The 16,459-nt window shown below is 35.7% G+C and overlaps 1 protein-coding gene across 2 annotated transcripts in view; it reads left to right on the top strand.

Moving 5' to 3' along the window:
- Window positions 1-16,459, top strand: part of OLA1 (Obg like ATPase 1) — a 98,399-nt gene that overhangs the window by 56,937 nt on the left and 25,003 nt on the right. For both annotated transcript variants that reach the window (XM_042041413.1, XM_042041414.1), the window contains 2 exons: window positions 2,204-2,284; window positions 2,561-2,658. In XM_042041413.1, the coding sequence (XP_041897347.1) occupies window positions 2,204-2,284; window positions 2,561-2,658 (179 nt within the window). The remainder of the gene's footprint in view (window positions 1-2,203; window positions 2,285-2,560; window positions 2,659-16,459) is intronic.

Raw genomic sequence — 16,459 nt, 5'->3', positions numbered from 1 at the left:
TGTAGCTCTCCTTTCATTTCTGCTTAAGCCTAGAAGTTTGGCTGTTTGTGCTATAGTGGTTTTTTTCTTTCAAATTTTTATTGACTCCAATTTATATGTAACAAGGCGTTGCTATTGTGGGAGAAACTGTAATGCTGAAAGCCACGTGGTAAGTGCCTACAGAACTAGTTTAAAATCTAAAATAGCCTGTAACCAGAATTCCTTCACTGCTGAACAGGAATCTTGATGGTTGTGTTGATTTTTATATATGCTATTTAAAGAGAAGCTGAGGATAAAGATCTTAAGTGAAAAGTCCTTACTGGTAGAATTGCTTCCCTTATCTTGTTTATACTGATTAATTAAAAAATAAAAAGCACATAGGGTTAAAGATAAGATGGTACCACTGTTTTCTTCTTTATGTGTAATCTTGTTGCATGTCTCTACATAAGCTGTTCTGGCCACTCATCATAGTAACCAGCTGGGCCATTTCACCTGCTGGAGCCATTAAAGAGGACTCTCTCCCCCTAGATTAATCCCTTCCGACATTAGTTTTTTGCTCTGACAACTGGAGCAGGCATTCAGAATTTGCAGGTGGCCAGTGTGACGCACATAATTGCCTACAATTTTAGGCAATGAATAAAAATGGTCTACATTACTTGTCAAAGGTTGTATATGCAGTGCCAAGTGAGATCTATGGGAAGCCTTTTAGGGTTTAAAGAACAGTTAATAGCAAAGCTGCACAGTGCTTTTTTAATCATAATGCATTTGTAATATAGCACTTTGATCTTCTCCTTGTAGGAAATGGTGTTATATTAGCCACTTTTAAACATTTATGAGTGAAATTCAGTTATAGGAGAGTAAAAGTGATTATTCTTAGGCAGAACATGTTAGATTTCATTAAAAGTTTTAGCTTGCCCCTTCCTTGTTAAAACCTGTGGGGAGTCCTGTTCCTGGAGGGTTTCAAATCAGGATCTGAAGATTTAGAAGAGCTTTTTTTTTTTTTTTTCTCCACTAAAGCTACTGCAAGACTAGAAAAGACGGTAGTAAATACTGATGTTATTTGTGGTTGTTTATAAATGTACTTCAACTGCATAGCATTAGGTGCAAAAAATGTTGTGTGCTCAACAGTTCAGGGAATGTTTCCTTGTATTTTGAAGTTCTTAATGCTCAGTTGCATCAATTACAACTTAAAAAATGCATTATTTAAAGCATGATCATAAATTATCTACAACAAAAAATAGGCGACTCTAAAATGTACTACTCTAGAAGAGCAGAGTTTGACCTTTCAGACCCAAGAGCCTTTTATTAACACCTGCCTGTAAGGAGAACCGTGCCACACGCAGCTTTCGGATTCACGACCACAAAACTGATGAGGAAAGGCTTGAAGGGTTCAGTTTGTGTCACTTGCTGTTTGCCGTTTCCATTTCACAGATGATTAATCTTTCTGTGAAGAAAGGCCAGAGAAACAAAGCACATTGGGCTCTTCCTGCAGTTACTCCTTCTGAATGCACACTAGCTTGCTAACTAAAAGGCCTTTAGATTTCCTGCCGAGAGAGATGTTCTGAAAGTGAATGCAGCTGGTTGGAGGTCACCAGTGCAAGGCTCTTGCCATTGTGTAATGGAGGCTTTGGCAGGTTTCATTTTGGGGGGGGAGGGAGAAGGTGTTGGCGAAAAATTAATGCGGAATAAAAAGGGCTTTGGCCATTTGAATTAATTTCTCGAGGGTGGATCATCAATAATAGGCTCCATTTCTTTTGCTCACAATTTAAAAAAAAAAAAAAAAGATATTTGCTGTGTTTTGTCCCACCCATTCCCTTTTCTTAATGGCATGTTTATATTGTACGTGGTCTCTCCCGCTGGATGCTGAAATGTTGCGTCTTACTGAGTTTGAAAAGCAATCTAAAATGTACTGATTTTTACATGTATTTTATGAGCTCTGCTGATGTTTGGGGTGACAAGAGATGATACTTGAGTATTGTGTATTTAACTTTCTAATTGTGGGATTTGGATGCCTTTAATAATCCATATTGCTCTTGAGCGACTTTTAAAGCAGCAATTTCTGTTTTTCTGGGAGAGTAAAAATTTGTTTCTAAAAGGTATTATCTAATTTTTAGTTTGTATGTATGTTTTGAATCTTAATGTATATATGCCTTGTTTATGGAAGAGAATAGTCTTGATATCCAGCTGAGTTTTTGACTTTGGTTTTTTTTTTGATCTTGCATAGGATGTAATGTGCAAAATCAAGACATGGGTAATAGATGAAAAGAAAGCTGTCCGCTTCTATCATGATTGGAATGACAAAGAGGTAGGCTATAAATATTATTCCATGAGTTGACTTCTAATTTTGCTACCTGTTACTGGTTCTTTTTAGAGTTGGTTGTTATTGTTGTTTTTTTTTATTTCATATTCGTAGTGTATTAAATGTTAAATTTATTAGCTGAATCTATGCTTATCTGTGATTTATGTATTACACTCGAATTCTGTAGCTTCCTCAGACATGCCAAGAGGAAAATGATCATAAAATTAATTCAAGTTGATATAAACTGTTTTAAAAATTCTCCCCCTTTATTCTCACTTCCAGATTGATGTTTTAAACAAACATCTGTTTTTTACTTCAAAACCGATGATCTACTTGGTTAATCTCTCTGAAAAAGACTACATTAGAAAGAAAAACAAGTGGTGAGTGTGTACAGGTTAAATGTCTAAATTTATATTTCTGTGTCATATTTTTCCATGGTCAGTAATTCCTTGCACATTTAGATCACCAAGGATATTAATTAAAATAGCAATATGAAGTAATCTTGCTCTTCTGTTACTTGTTATGCTCCCATTGACTGCTGCTTGAGTACAGTGCATATGGTGAAACCTTAACTGAAACTGCAGAAAAGAGTATGCTTCCTTACGTTTTAACATGAATCCATTAACTGTGAAGAAAATAGATTTGATTTAGAACTACTAATTTAAATAAACATATGGCTTTATCATGTTCTATAATGCTGGTTGTCTGAACAGCATATTTTTCATTCCTAAGGAATTAATTGAATGCCAGAAGACTAAAGCTATGTGAGTTGCACAGAAGTCCTTCAAATAAAATTGCACATTTTAACATTACTCTTCTGTTTGCAGCCGGGTGCCTGGCTTTCTTGCTGCTGCTTGTGTGTTGCTTGTGGTTTACAGGCCTCTTTTGATGGGCTTTAATGCCATGAGCAGCTCAGGTTTTAGTCAGGTATTTCTGACATCAGTGTTGTGACTCAAGTACATGATGGTTACAGAATCAATCTATCAGACATTCAGTGAACTGGATGAAGATCCAGTCCTAAGATGGTAGACATATGGTGGGAATCCGCTGTTGAGAAGTACAGCATTTAGCATGTCTCTGGAAGCTCTAGATGGCATAAATACTGCTCTGTGGAGGAGGGAACAGATTAGGTAGTTAGTATACGATGAAGGAAAATCTATAGCAGTGTGTTTAGTTTAAAATAAACCCAACCAAACATCAAATCTTTTCTTACAATTCAGAATTTTAAACACTGTACTTGTGAGATACTTTGAAGATGTATAAATGTATGTTTGTGAGCAGATATATGCATGTAACTCATCCAAACAAATCAAAAGTATCTAAAGCGGAATATCTGAATTCTCCTAAAGTACACCCTCTGTTTCTCCCTGTACTTCATTAAGTACTTAGATGCACATGGTTTCAATTTTCCATTAAAAATTCTCATTTCCATATGATATCAAAGAGTGAGAAGGCTTTAAACTGAAAAATAAACATTCATAGACTGGAAGCCAAAACAATAATTAATGTCAGATGGTTAACTCCAATAAATCATTAGAATAAATTCTGGGAAATTACTGCAACTAAAACTGTCCTTTTGATACTCCAAGACATTTTGTGTTGGTACTAAAGAACAAAATTTAATGTATTTTAATAGCAAACCCTCTCAGTCCCAAACACAGACTTCAGAATAGACTTGATAAGCAATATAATAATGTAAGCTCTTCATGTTTGGCCAAATTTTATAATTTTAAATTAATTTGTTTCTCTAAATATTTTTTGGGTGTGACAATTTAAAGATAAGAAGTGGTTCTACCCAAGGAAGTATTTAAAATCAGCATAGTCACATTTGCTCTGTTTTTGTGAGGTGATGCTTTTTTCAAAGTACCGATGCTGTGGTTTCTTAAGGTTTGCTGTCACAGTGCAGACGTGGAAGTTTATGTGAAAATGGATGAGTCGGTTTTCCTGTCCAAAAAAAAAGATCCTCACACCTGTATTTGGATGATTACAGGTAGAGCTCACTGGCTCTAATTGTACAGTAAATACCATTTCCCAGACCCTAATGGTAGCCAGACTACTTAGGCGACGCCAGTCTGTGATTCAGCTGTCGCCAGTCACCCCAGGTTTTTTGTGAGACTAGTTGTGATGATGACATAGTTAAACCCAATTGAAAGCAAATCTTTGGATAAATTGCAATTTTTAATTTGTAAAAAATCAGATGTTTGAGTTGAGGAGTCATATAATGAAACAGTTTAACTGTTTCTATTACAATTAATGATTTAGTTTTTAAAAAGTGTACCCAGATCTCATGGATGTGAGTGTAATTGTAGCTGAAAGATCAAAGCCTGGGTATCTGAGTGATGTTCCAGAAGAGAATTTACCACATAGCCATTTTCAGTACAGTTTCTGCCTCCTGCTGTTCCTATTTTCCCTCAAGCTAGCCATTGACTACCCCCTGTGCATCCCTGCTCGTAAAAAATGATTGAGGAAGTATTTGTCATGTATTTATGAGTGGGAAACATTGTGTGATGGGGAAAGGCATCTACTAGAACCAGAGAGATTGCCATTTCCTTTCCTTCAGCTGCTCTGCCACAGCTTTAAATCCTCTGTTTATGCAACATAGCTTTTATATTTAAGAGTAGAATAAATGTTTTCTATGAAGGATGCTAACGGTAGGCTTCTGTCATTTGTGTGGTGCAAGCAGATGTAAATTATTAGAATATATTTTACTGTTAGATTCCACTTCATGATTTTTTTTTATTATTTTGAGGGGTAGGTATTCATATTTGAAATGCAAGCCACATTTAAGTCGTAGTCATTCTTCTCAAAAAAGTTTATTTCTGAGCTTAATTTGTAATATTACTATAACAAAGGTAAGATTAATGCAGGAAATGCTCAGCCATAAAATGTTTTCATCAGACTTTTGCAACTATAAAAGTGTTTAAAACACCAAAGGAGAGGAGAGGCTTTTTGATTTTGGGTAAAGAGGAAAACTAAAATTGTCTTTGTTTTACTGGGTAGCTCTTTCAGAATTAATGAACATTTTAATTGTGAGTTAAAACACACTTATATTTAAGTGCCAATGTGTTATTTTTCAATTCAAGAAAAGAAGAAAACACTGTGAAAGATAGGACTATTGTGTGTTTGAGTAGGTGTATTGACCTTTTGAAATATGTAAAAACTGGAATGGCTCCAAGCAGTTACTTGCTGGTTTTAACAATGTTGAATTAGTCATTCAGTTGATTTATGATTAAGACCTAGCCCCTGAAGAGAAGCTGACATGGCAGCTGTGTTAGTTGCACTTGTGTTATGATCAGATGACAGTAATCTTGACGTTTATGAGGGAATCCACTGAAACCGTTCTTAATACGTATTGCTGTACTCTAAATGAATATTTAAACTCTTCTTTTAATAATTCCTAATTGGTATTTTATCTGAATCTAGTACCTTAACCATGGTATACATGTATTCAAGTTTTACCATGAAAATATTCAAAATAATGATAATAATAGCAACAATAACAATAATAACGTTTATCAGTTAAAACTGCATTCTGGGTCACAGGATGTCACATAAATCCAGGATATCAGATTTATCAGCCTTTCATCTAATTAAAGCTTTACATTTTAGTCTTGCTGAAGAGGGTGCTTCTAGTGGCCTATCATAGGATGGATTCCAGTCATGGAATATACTGAGCTAATTAATGAGTGAATGCAGTGGACCATGCTTAGCATCGTGTTTGGTTTGGTATTTTGGACTGACTTGCAGCAAGCACCAGGAATACTGTATATGTTAATGCCACATAAACTGATCTTTTGACTCAACTTCTCAGGTCCAATAAAGTGAATTTCATCCTATGCCTAGACTGTAGTTCAAAAAGCCAGTTATGCTGCTAAAGATTTTCTAGTATCTCTAGCATTGTAATTAAAAGTCTGAGACTTAATTATGGATTTTTGAACATCGTTTTCTCTAATATAATTCAGACTTGTTGAATATCTAAATGTGTGTTAACATTATTTTAAGGGGTTGTTTCTCAAAATGTTATGGTAGGCATTCTGATTAAAATGTTGATCGGTGTTGATAGGCTAGGGGACTTAGTATTTTGCTCCTGGGTATTTAGAGAAGTGACATGTATGTCATAATCAATAAAACTTTGCCCATTGATTTTTGTAGCATTTTTAATGTTCTTAAGCTAGAAGAGGTATAATTAGGTCAGATGAAAGGTCTATCTTTTCTGATATCATGTTTCTGACAGGCCACTAACAGATGTTCAGGGAAGATTATTGGAACAGATTAAGCAAACAGAGTATAAGCATCCAGCTTCTTGCAATCTGTTATTGTAGAACTGACTAAGCCAGATATGATATACTTGTGGTTAATACTTTTTGACTGATTTCTATTCTATAAATTTAGCCATTGACCTTTTGAACCCAAGTATACTTTTTGGCATCCCAATATCCTGCAACAGGGACTTCCACAGCTTAACTATGTGCTATATGTAGAAGTACTTCCTTATGCTTGTTTTGGATCTGCCACATCATAATTTCATTTGATGCTCCTTAGATCTTGTATTATGAGAGTGAATAATCCTTTTCTGTTCATCTTTTTCATATTGCTTCAGATGTTCTGAATATTTAAAAAAAAAAAAGATGGAGGGGGTAGGGAAATCTGACATGAACAAAGAAGTATCAAGGGTCAAGTAAAAGGAACACTGAATAGGTTTGAGTATGAATTAATCTGTTTCACTGCGTCTTGCACTTTTAATCTAGTAGGAAACAAAGTTATAAGTGGAGTTACTTATTACCATTTATGGTAATAAATGGGGACTTGGAGTTCTTGGTTGTATTTCTGCAGCTATGGATGTTTAGGTGGTTACTTTTTATTCCTGTAAATGTATTTGAGAAATTATTTGTAGAAATTTTAAAATCATAAGTTGTAATGCCAAGGTGGTATTGAGATGTTTTCTTGACATAGCTGCATAATGATTTTAAGGTTTTCTTCTATGCTGACAAATTCAGAAAATAGTATTTTAAAAAATGTATTACAGCTCTTGTTCCTGCCTTACAACTGAAATGCTTTAAAAGAATATTAGGAGATGATTTATGTTATCTGGGCATAAGTAAAGTTTTGCACATACAAGTTGAGAAGTCAGATATTTAAAGTTAACCAGATCCAGAATTTAGGCATCCTGCTACATCTTTACTGCCTGACTGAGAGAGAATATCTTACAGCTCAGGCTGTTGAAACTAGAGAATTGCATATGTTTTTCATGGAGCGTTTACCTAGTGTAGTAGGGGATAGTGCATGTTGTTTGCTTAATAAACAGTTGTTCTTTAGTGTTTCTGATATGAATGAATGAATACAAATTAATTAGTCATCCATCAATCAAATGTCCGTCAGTTTTCTTTCCAGCACTGTGTCCTGACATTCCCAATTGACTTCTTGTAGTCTTCTGTTTTACCAATTCCAGTGACTTTTCATTTAGTTGTTCTGTTTATCCCATACTTTTTCCCTACCGTTTTCCTAGCTGATGTGTTCTCCATGGATCTTGGCCAAATTCCCTCTCCTTTGATTTCATCCCATTCTTGCTGGCTTAGTTCCAGTCCAGTCCTTTGGTCTGGATGATTTCTTTCACCAGACTTGCCGCCTTCCTTTGCTTTCTTTTGCCTACCCCTCTGGAGTCTCCTGTCTGTTTGAATGTGAGTGCATATTGTTTGGGTAATAGCAGGTGTTGGGGACATGTCTTTAAGCATGGAAAGATTGGTCCCATTCTCAGCTTCAGTGTGTAAACTCGCCCCAGACACAAATGCACCTTCCCGGAGTCTAACTTCAGTGTTCACCTTTCGCCCAAGTGTGATGGTTTATCTCTGATAGCAAGTTTGCTCTGTGCCAAATGTCTTGGTTCCTACATATTAGGACAGTAAAAATTTTCAAATAAATTGTTTCTGTATGTTTTAAAAATGGGCAGTGTTGTATGATGAAGCTTTTTCAAAAATTCTGGTCCACCTGATTACAACATGGCACTACTAAATATCTAAAGTGTAGGTTGCAAAGTCAGGAAATAAAACCTCAGTAATTTACTTACGATACATTGAGTCTTGAACTGGTAAACAGAGGGGTAGTCATAGTAGTTGGGAACCTTCTGGGTTTCGGGAGGGCCTGTCCTGGGCAGATAAAAGTACCATCACACTATGCTTAAAACTCATCAAAGGCTGCAGACTGTAGGGAGCAGAGTGAGCAGGGAAATGAAGGGCAGTCTCTCTGGTGTTCTGAGTGACATGTGACAGCCCAGCATCCCACAGCACCAAAACCAGCCCAGCACAGCAGCCATGACCCACCAGGCCTCTCATACTCTTGAGAGCATCCATGTGCACCCGGCTGATTGTACTGTCAGGGCAGTACAAAAGAGCTGTGTATTAACACTTCGTATCAGGAAGGCTGTGCTGAGTGAAAGCAGCTACAAGCAACTTCTCAACTTCATTGCTGTGTGTGTGATCCCTGTTTTATCAGCTGCATGTCATCCAAACCTCCCTTTGAAAAGTTCAGCATTGCTTCCCATCTTCTCTTCCTTTTCTTCTTCTCTCTGCAGATGCTCTTCTCAGTGTTTTTAATTTTTTGTTTTGGCTGTCATCACTGTAGTTTCTGATGTGTTTATACACAATTCTGTGGGTTCAGTTGTTGTGTTGATCAACTGCAGCTATGAGTTTAGATGCCCTACCACTTTTATAGTTGGCTTGTGTAGTCTTACGAATTGCTAATGATGCTTCCTTTAATCTGCCATGGCAGTTGAGGAATCAAGTAATTTGTGTGATATTTTATTTAAACACTTGGACTTCCATAGGCGCAATCTAAAGTAGCAGATGCTAACTTGCAACAAGAAAAAATGTAACTGCTTAAAAAATGATCCAAACCTGTGCAGGGTAAAAAAGGGCATCTCTATTAATATGTACTGTCTGAACACTTTAGAAGCTTTGTTTCTCCCTGGTCTTCATTGCAACTGGGACTTCGAATAAATGTATTTGTCTCTTTAGTAAACATATACTGCTTAAGATACAAAATACTAAGGGAGAGAATAATGTTGCACTAGATTCCAGATCAGTTAATTACACAACTTGGATTTGTTCAGTGTTTAAATAGCATGAGCAGCACAGAAGGGGACCTCCACTAAAAAATGCTGTGTGGTGACATTCTCAAAGACAATGATGTAAATTTTGTTCTTTATTGCAATGCGACGTTTCTGACTCTGGGTGCATAATGGGGTACAAAATCCTTTTTTAACTTAGGTCTTGTTTAAAACCAGAGAATGTTTAAATTGCTCAGAAGCAAACCAGAGATGCAGAGATGTCTTTTGAGTATAAATCTTGTTACTACATGTAGTGGGTAACTGTTCTTCCGTCTTCCCAGTATGCTGTAAAGAGCTTACTTCAGTTTTCTGCTGCTTACTTTCCACTGTGGAGAAACTTGTGCTTCATGGCTCAGTTTTCTTCACTATTTCTCTAAAAGTCTTGGTGCTGATGAAATTGTAGACAAAATTTTTTGGGAAATGTTGTCTACTTTAAAATCAAGTTACCCAATAAAAATACCGATATTGTCTAATAATTGCATTTTTTCCTGGAATGTTATCAGTGATTTATCTCCTGAATGATGTATGCAAAGACACTGTGTTCTGTCAGTCCTCTTTTTCAAAGGCCATCCAAATGTGCTCAGTCATTTAAGTGTTTGTTGTATGTAGCTGCTTTCCCTCACTGAGCAGTGCTGTCACAGCCTTAGCTGGCTAAGCAATGTTTCCCTCGTATTTATGGTAGGTTAGAGCATAGTTTTGACAGTGCATAGTGTAGTATAGGTTTACTATATTAGTTTTACTGACAACAAAATGAGTTTGGGGATTTTCAGTAGCTTGATACCTTTTTTTAATACTCTTTAAGTGAGATTTTTAGCTTCGGATTGTCTCATCTTGCTTTTTATGTCCCATGTTTTTAGATTCAGACTAGCTTATATTTAGGACAATAGGCATTTCTCTTTTATAATACTCCGAGACACTGATGTCCTGAACAATGAAATGGAAAAAGTGTAGGAGAGACTGTGCTTTACTCGCTTGTCTGTTACAGAATGGAAGAAAGCAGGAAGGTAAGCAGCTTAAGACCCCAGCTTTCATATTGAGGACGAGATTCTGTATGTAATTTATTGTATGTTTCAGTCCAGGGTTGTTAGTCCTGAGCATTATCAACACGACCTCATCAACAGGTCCTCAGAAATGTTTGGAGGAGATTAGGGTACTGCCACAATACCAATGCTGTCATCTCGTTATTGGATCATTATCTCAGATGCAGATTTCAAATCCTACTTCCAATCGTTGATAGTTCAGTAGTGAATCTCACTCTTACTTATTATAGAGTAAAGCAGTTTGACTGTGCATGTAAACCTGTAGATACTCATGTCAAAATCTCTTTCACATTTTAAGATCCTGATGAGAAACATCATTAGTAATGAAGAAGTAGAACAGACTTTGTTTCAGTACTCGTTTGGGTTGTTGAGTGTTACAGCCACCTTCACTGCAGTAATTTTTGGCTATAACTGTGATGAAGAAATGGGAATAAAGTAAGGTGACATAGTTTCCTCAAATTTCTCAGGGATTAGGATTATTCTTTGTTTGCAAGTGAGTGTCTACATCTTGGAGACTGAGCTTTGTTCTGCTGTATTTTTCTGTTTATTGTTGATTTACAAAAATACTTTGTGATGCAAATTACAAAAGTCTGGTTACACTTCTCCTTGGAGTTAAAATGCTATCTCCTAATATGCACTAGTTTATCAGGTTACCTTTTTCTGCTTTTTTGGATATGAGGGAAATTTTGGCAGAGAAGGAAGTATAAAGACTGATCTGCAATGCTGTGGTTTCTCTTACGAGCTCATTAATGTCCCGTTAATGAGCAGGTCTTACATTAGAAGGTAGGATTTGGTTATTTTTAAGTTACTGAATATTAAGTTACTTGTTTCTTCTTACTATTAATTTAGTAAGCCCTGTGCCTTTCAGAATGAATGAGCATTGTTAGCCTTTGTCAACTAGACAACATAGAAGTTGTGCATAGTCCTTGAAGCAAGTAAATTTCTCTCTCAAATTGAGGAGGAAATAGATACCACGAGCATGTGTCCCTACCTATTGGATCACGGTTACTGTAGCTGACAAGCATTTACAAGCCAGCAGTTGTTTTTGTGGGGGTCTATTGAGAATCTGGAAGATGGAGAGGAGGCTGTTGAATGGCTTTTGAGGTGAGTGGCTGTGGTCTCGCCTGATAAAATGGGAGTAGCTCCTTCTCTCTGTGAGGATCTGGTACCTCCTTGCTGCCTGTAACTGGGTTTTGAGAGGAAAGATAGTCCTTCACTCTCGTGTCAGGCACATTAACAGTTGCAATAACTGGCACATGAGCTTTGATTTTAGACATTTTTTAAAGCAAAAAAACCCTTTGATAATATTGTCTTATGTTAAGAAATAGCAAGAGAATACACTCGTATTGCTTTTGATTTTTTGAATTGGGCACTGCAATCAGTATTGGTCTAATACTACCTCTTAAATGATGTCCCAATTAATAAGTATCTTTCTTTTCATGATGTGTTACTCAGTATTGCAGTGTTTGCTTTGCAGACAAGTACCTGTATACCTCTCTAAAATTCTGCTTATTGAATTCATTTCTTGAAATATTTCATGCTGTCGCTTCCTACATAATTGCATTAATATCTTTAAGTTCTCACAGTTGAAACTAATTTTATTTCACCTACCATTTATTTCTCTGATGCACGATGTTTGAGATATCTGGAGGGTCTGGAAAAAATAGTCATCTTGAAATTGTTCTTTGTGAATGGTCTGCAACATCTCCTCCTCTGAGGGAATATGTTGTGTAACATTGTTCTGTTTTCTATAAATAGGAGCTACATGGAAACATCAGGCAGTCAAACATTTGTTATAAATGGAAAAATAATGTTTGATGGATGGATGATTCTTTTACATGATTGGAAGTGTAGGCTCCTCTGGCTTTGGCACCCTTTTTTAAAGTTTCCTTTTTCTAAGTGACTTCTGTGTTTCACAATTGACAGACACATTTTTCATTAATGATTATTTTGGAAATCTGATGCATTTAAAAAAAAATAGTTTTCCTTTTAATTTTATGGTTTACAGCTCATTCTTTTGTATTAAGTATATGGAAATATGTTTTCATTTAACTGCTTGTTTTTCCCAAGAAACATATATCTTACCTTCTAAAGTTTTGGCATAGTATTTTATTTTCACAGCTAGAGTTTCTTCTAATGACTGATGGGATGACTAGTGTTCAGATGTTGATAGTCACTAGTCTTACAGTGGATGGAACCATGTATCCATGTCTTGAAACCAGGAATAGATGCATGTTCATGTTTAAATTGGAGAGGAAAGTTTGTACATTATAGATGTTTAACTGAAGAACTGTCAGATGAGACGTTGGGTATGGGTATCTTCTTATCCTTTATTACCAATGCTTGAGCTTAATTATTAGTAATTTAGAGAGGAGTTAAATAGAACATAAATCCAAAGAATGTTTGTAATTTACTGTGCTCTGGTATTAGCTTCTAAAGCCTGAAGAGATGTTTAGAAGATAAATATTTGAAAGAGACTTCAGTGCATGTGCTGGCGTTTGTACTTCATTGGGTTTAGTCAGATTCATTGTATGTTGAGTCTTCCTCTTGTTCTTATGCATTGGCACAGTAGTGCATTCCTGAAGCGAAAATATGTTTAAATCCAAATGGCTTTTATTAAAGAGAAAAAAAAGAAAATAAAATCTTACACCTAATACATTGAAAACCTGCACAATGTTGCCGATCTAAAACATGTGATGGTACTTCCAGCTTGTGTTCTATTTCAGACGCTCATTAAATGCATACCTGTTTTTTATTTAATAAAATCTTTATGTCCCAGGATATTCAGATTAATGAAGTGTGCATGCATGTGCATGTGTGTTCAGTTTCCCATAGGATTTTCAAAAATTATTATTAGTAGCATTATTTAAAAATAACTTTATGGAGGGTAAATGTTTGTCTTTGGCTCCCTCTATCTGCCTGTCTCTACTTGTCTTTGTGAACTAATGCTTTTTCATAACTTGATCCATCATTTAGATTAGAGTCAGCAGATAAGATGTCTACAAGTATTTCATATAGGCATTTGGTAAAATGAATAAATAAGTAGAAATACAGTGAAGAGACATGGAGGACTAGTAAGAAATTTAGTTTTCAAGCTTAAAAGCAAGGTTAATGTCTTTGTGCACAGACAGTATTTTATTGAAGTACATTTCCATTCCATTCAGAGTCTAATTTTTTGTACTAGGTTTTCATAAAGACACAGCTATATGATCAAAGAACAGTAAATAGAAACATGGGTTTAGCTGCCTGTCTTGCAGTAGTGTGTGGTGTCTGATAGCCTTTTGTTTCTGGTTTCTAGTTATGTTAGTACCCTATTGGCATAGAAGGTAACTAGATTGTTCTGTTAGTGATTTCTGACAAACAGAAATTATTTGATATACTAAAGCTATTTCTGGCAGAAGATAGAAAGTTTTGACAAACATGCATGGCACAGCAAGTGTCCAATTCTAAAGAGCAAAATAAATGCAAACCACCATTATGGGGAACACAAACAGCCTGAAAGCAAGTTATCAGTAAGCAAATAATTGTTGAACTGTTATGAATGGAATAGGATGTTGAAATAGGGCATGATTGGCTGATATTACATATGTCCTTGATTACCTTCCTTGTGCTTTTATCTTAATAAGTGACATTCTTTGTATTCCCTTGGATGGCTAGACAGTCTGACACTGAAGAAGAATAAATATTGCATGTGGTACACATTAAGCTGTCATCTAGGACAGCATTTATAAAAAGTAACTAGAAAAATTCATAAGAAATTCTGCAGTGCTACAGTTTCCTGGCTCCAGTCATAATTGTCAAAGTTCTTGACACATTCAGGTCTTCTGAAGTGATTTGGGTTTACAGCTTCTTGGTGTATGAATAATTATTAAGGATTCATTTTTTCTGATAATGCAGACTGTTAATGTTCTCACAATGATGCATTTTCATTGAAGACCATGGAGTGATTTAAAAAAAAAATACCAGTGTTGTGTATATAGCTAGTTCTCTTGCAGCATCAGAACTAAAAGATGTATATGAATAAAATAAAACAAAGTGATAAAATTAAGGCGCTCTTTTTCAAATGCTGTCTTTGAATCTTGGTAGAAAATCCGTTATGATCTCATGTATTATTACAATCATTCTAATTTGGAAATGGACCTTTTAATGTAAAATATAAGCCTTCTGTTTTTCTTCATTGACTTGAAATTAAGACTCAAAACAACATAGCAGGATATTGTCATCTCTGCAAGGGCAATGGAGAAAACCCCTTTTGAACTATCTAAGCTGATGAGTTAGTGTTTGAATGGTAATTATTTTAATCTTTAACTTCAAGAAGAGGGAAGTGTAGGAATTACATTCTTCATACTCTTAAATCCCTGAATTTCTTGTGATGGCTTGTACATTGACCAAGAAGTATTCAATGGCTCGTTTGTGTTTCCATGTATTTATCTGTTGCTAACATAATAGCATGATACTCTCTGCAGTTTGACACAAAACTTCATGAAAAACATTTTAAAGGCTTCTCACAGTTCTGTCACTGGCCATGTCATTGGAACTGTATACTGTATTCATGGTATAACCTGGGTTTGCTTCATATGAAAATGCAGCCTTCTTTCATTATTGTTTAGTTCATGTGCTTGGGGTTTTTTTATTTAGTTTTTGTTTGGTTGGTTGATTGGTTGGTTTTTTATTTTTTACTGGGTTAAGAATATCCCATAAGGAAAAAGGAAAAAAGCCTGTTACCACCTCATCAAGTTACTTGAGGATTAACATAATTTTATAGGTGACATTGTGCTTATTCTCATTCCTCTTCCAAGTAGCCTATCACTTACAAGATGTCATTGTGAGTAGCTTGGAATGGGAAAATAGACCCATTGACTCTTTCATAAAATTTGCATTTATTGTTAAACGAAAATCTTAAAAGAGTTCTTAGAAAAGTGTTGGGAAAAAATCTGTATTCATGTGAAGGGATAAAGCTGAAACACCTGTTTATGTTGAAAAAAGTTTTCTCCAAGTATAACACTACTCAAATGTTACAGGTAACTGTTAACTCTGTGGACCACTACAGAGCACAAAATATTTGCCCAACTGGTAAATTGAACTGTAAGCCCCACTGTGGGAAATTGCTTTGCTGTGCTCCAAACAGCAGTTATCCTAGTAATTGTACCTGAATTCTTTTGTGGCTAATACACAGTTGATGTCCTTCTTACCATGACAGAATTAGTTTATTGCAATATTTTAATTGTAAAAATTTCAGGTAAGGTATGTTCATGTAGTTTAAGATGGGCTGAGTATGATTTTTAATTGGTGCTCTGAGAGCACTGGGATTTGAGTTGAGAATGTGCATAACCCCGCATTTCACATTCTAAACTGGCACTCGCAACAAGGAGCTTATCAGAGCAAATTGTCTAGTCCATCCCCTTCCTCACTCAAAACCTAATGACCCTTTATCATCATGGTTTAGATTGCTGGACACAGATGTGAGAAAATACAAGTGATCTACAGGTAACTACAGTAGCTGCACTGATGTTCTCAGAGAACTGACTGCTGGGAAGATAAAAAGCTTCCCACAGAGCCTGTGACTTTCCAGCAGCAAAGCACATCATGAGCTCATACATGAAGTTTTATTTGCTGAAGATTCACAATAAGATGCATTAGGACATTCAGCAGGGTCCCTTCTTAGATGAGCACAAGAATTCAGGGGGTTGTTAGTTGATGCACTAGTGCATGGCTTCACACTAAAACTAGAAAGCGCGACAATACCGATAATGTTTCTTTTTGAGAACACCACAAACTACAGTTGTAATGTATCAATGTTAACATAGTTCGTTCCTTGATAGTAAGTCATCTAATGTCATTGGACTTTTTTTCATGTTATGGAAAGTATTCAGGTGTGGAGCAAATGTTTGTTAGGAAAAAAAGCAGCTGGCAGTTAGCAGTACATGCTAGATGTGAAGAAGTAAAGTAGAAGTAAAGTCTTATGTGAAAAGACTTGCATATCATTAATTACCATCTTTTTTACTCCGCATTTTTTGTTGTAATCATGAAGTAAATCTA

This window comes from Corvus kubaryi, unplaced genomic scaffold (genome assembly GCF_017639235.1).
Source record: "Corvus kubaryi isolate FWS band 111438036 unplaced genomic scaffold, C.kubaryi_AGA036_p1.0 37396, whole genome shotgun sequence".
NCBI classification, from domain to species: domain Eukaryota; kingdom Metazoa; phylum Chordata; class Aves; order Passeriformes; family Corvidae; genus Corvus; species Corvus kubaryi.
The sequence above is the reverse complement of the archived record's forward strand: the minus strand, read 5'-3'. Positions and strand labels throughout refer to the sequence as shown.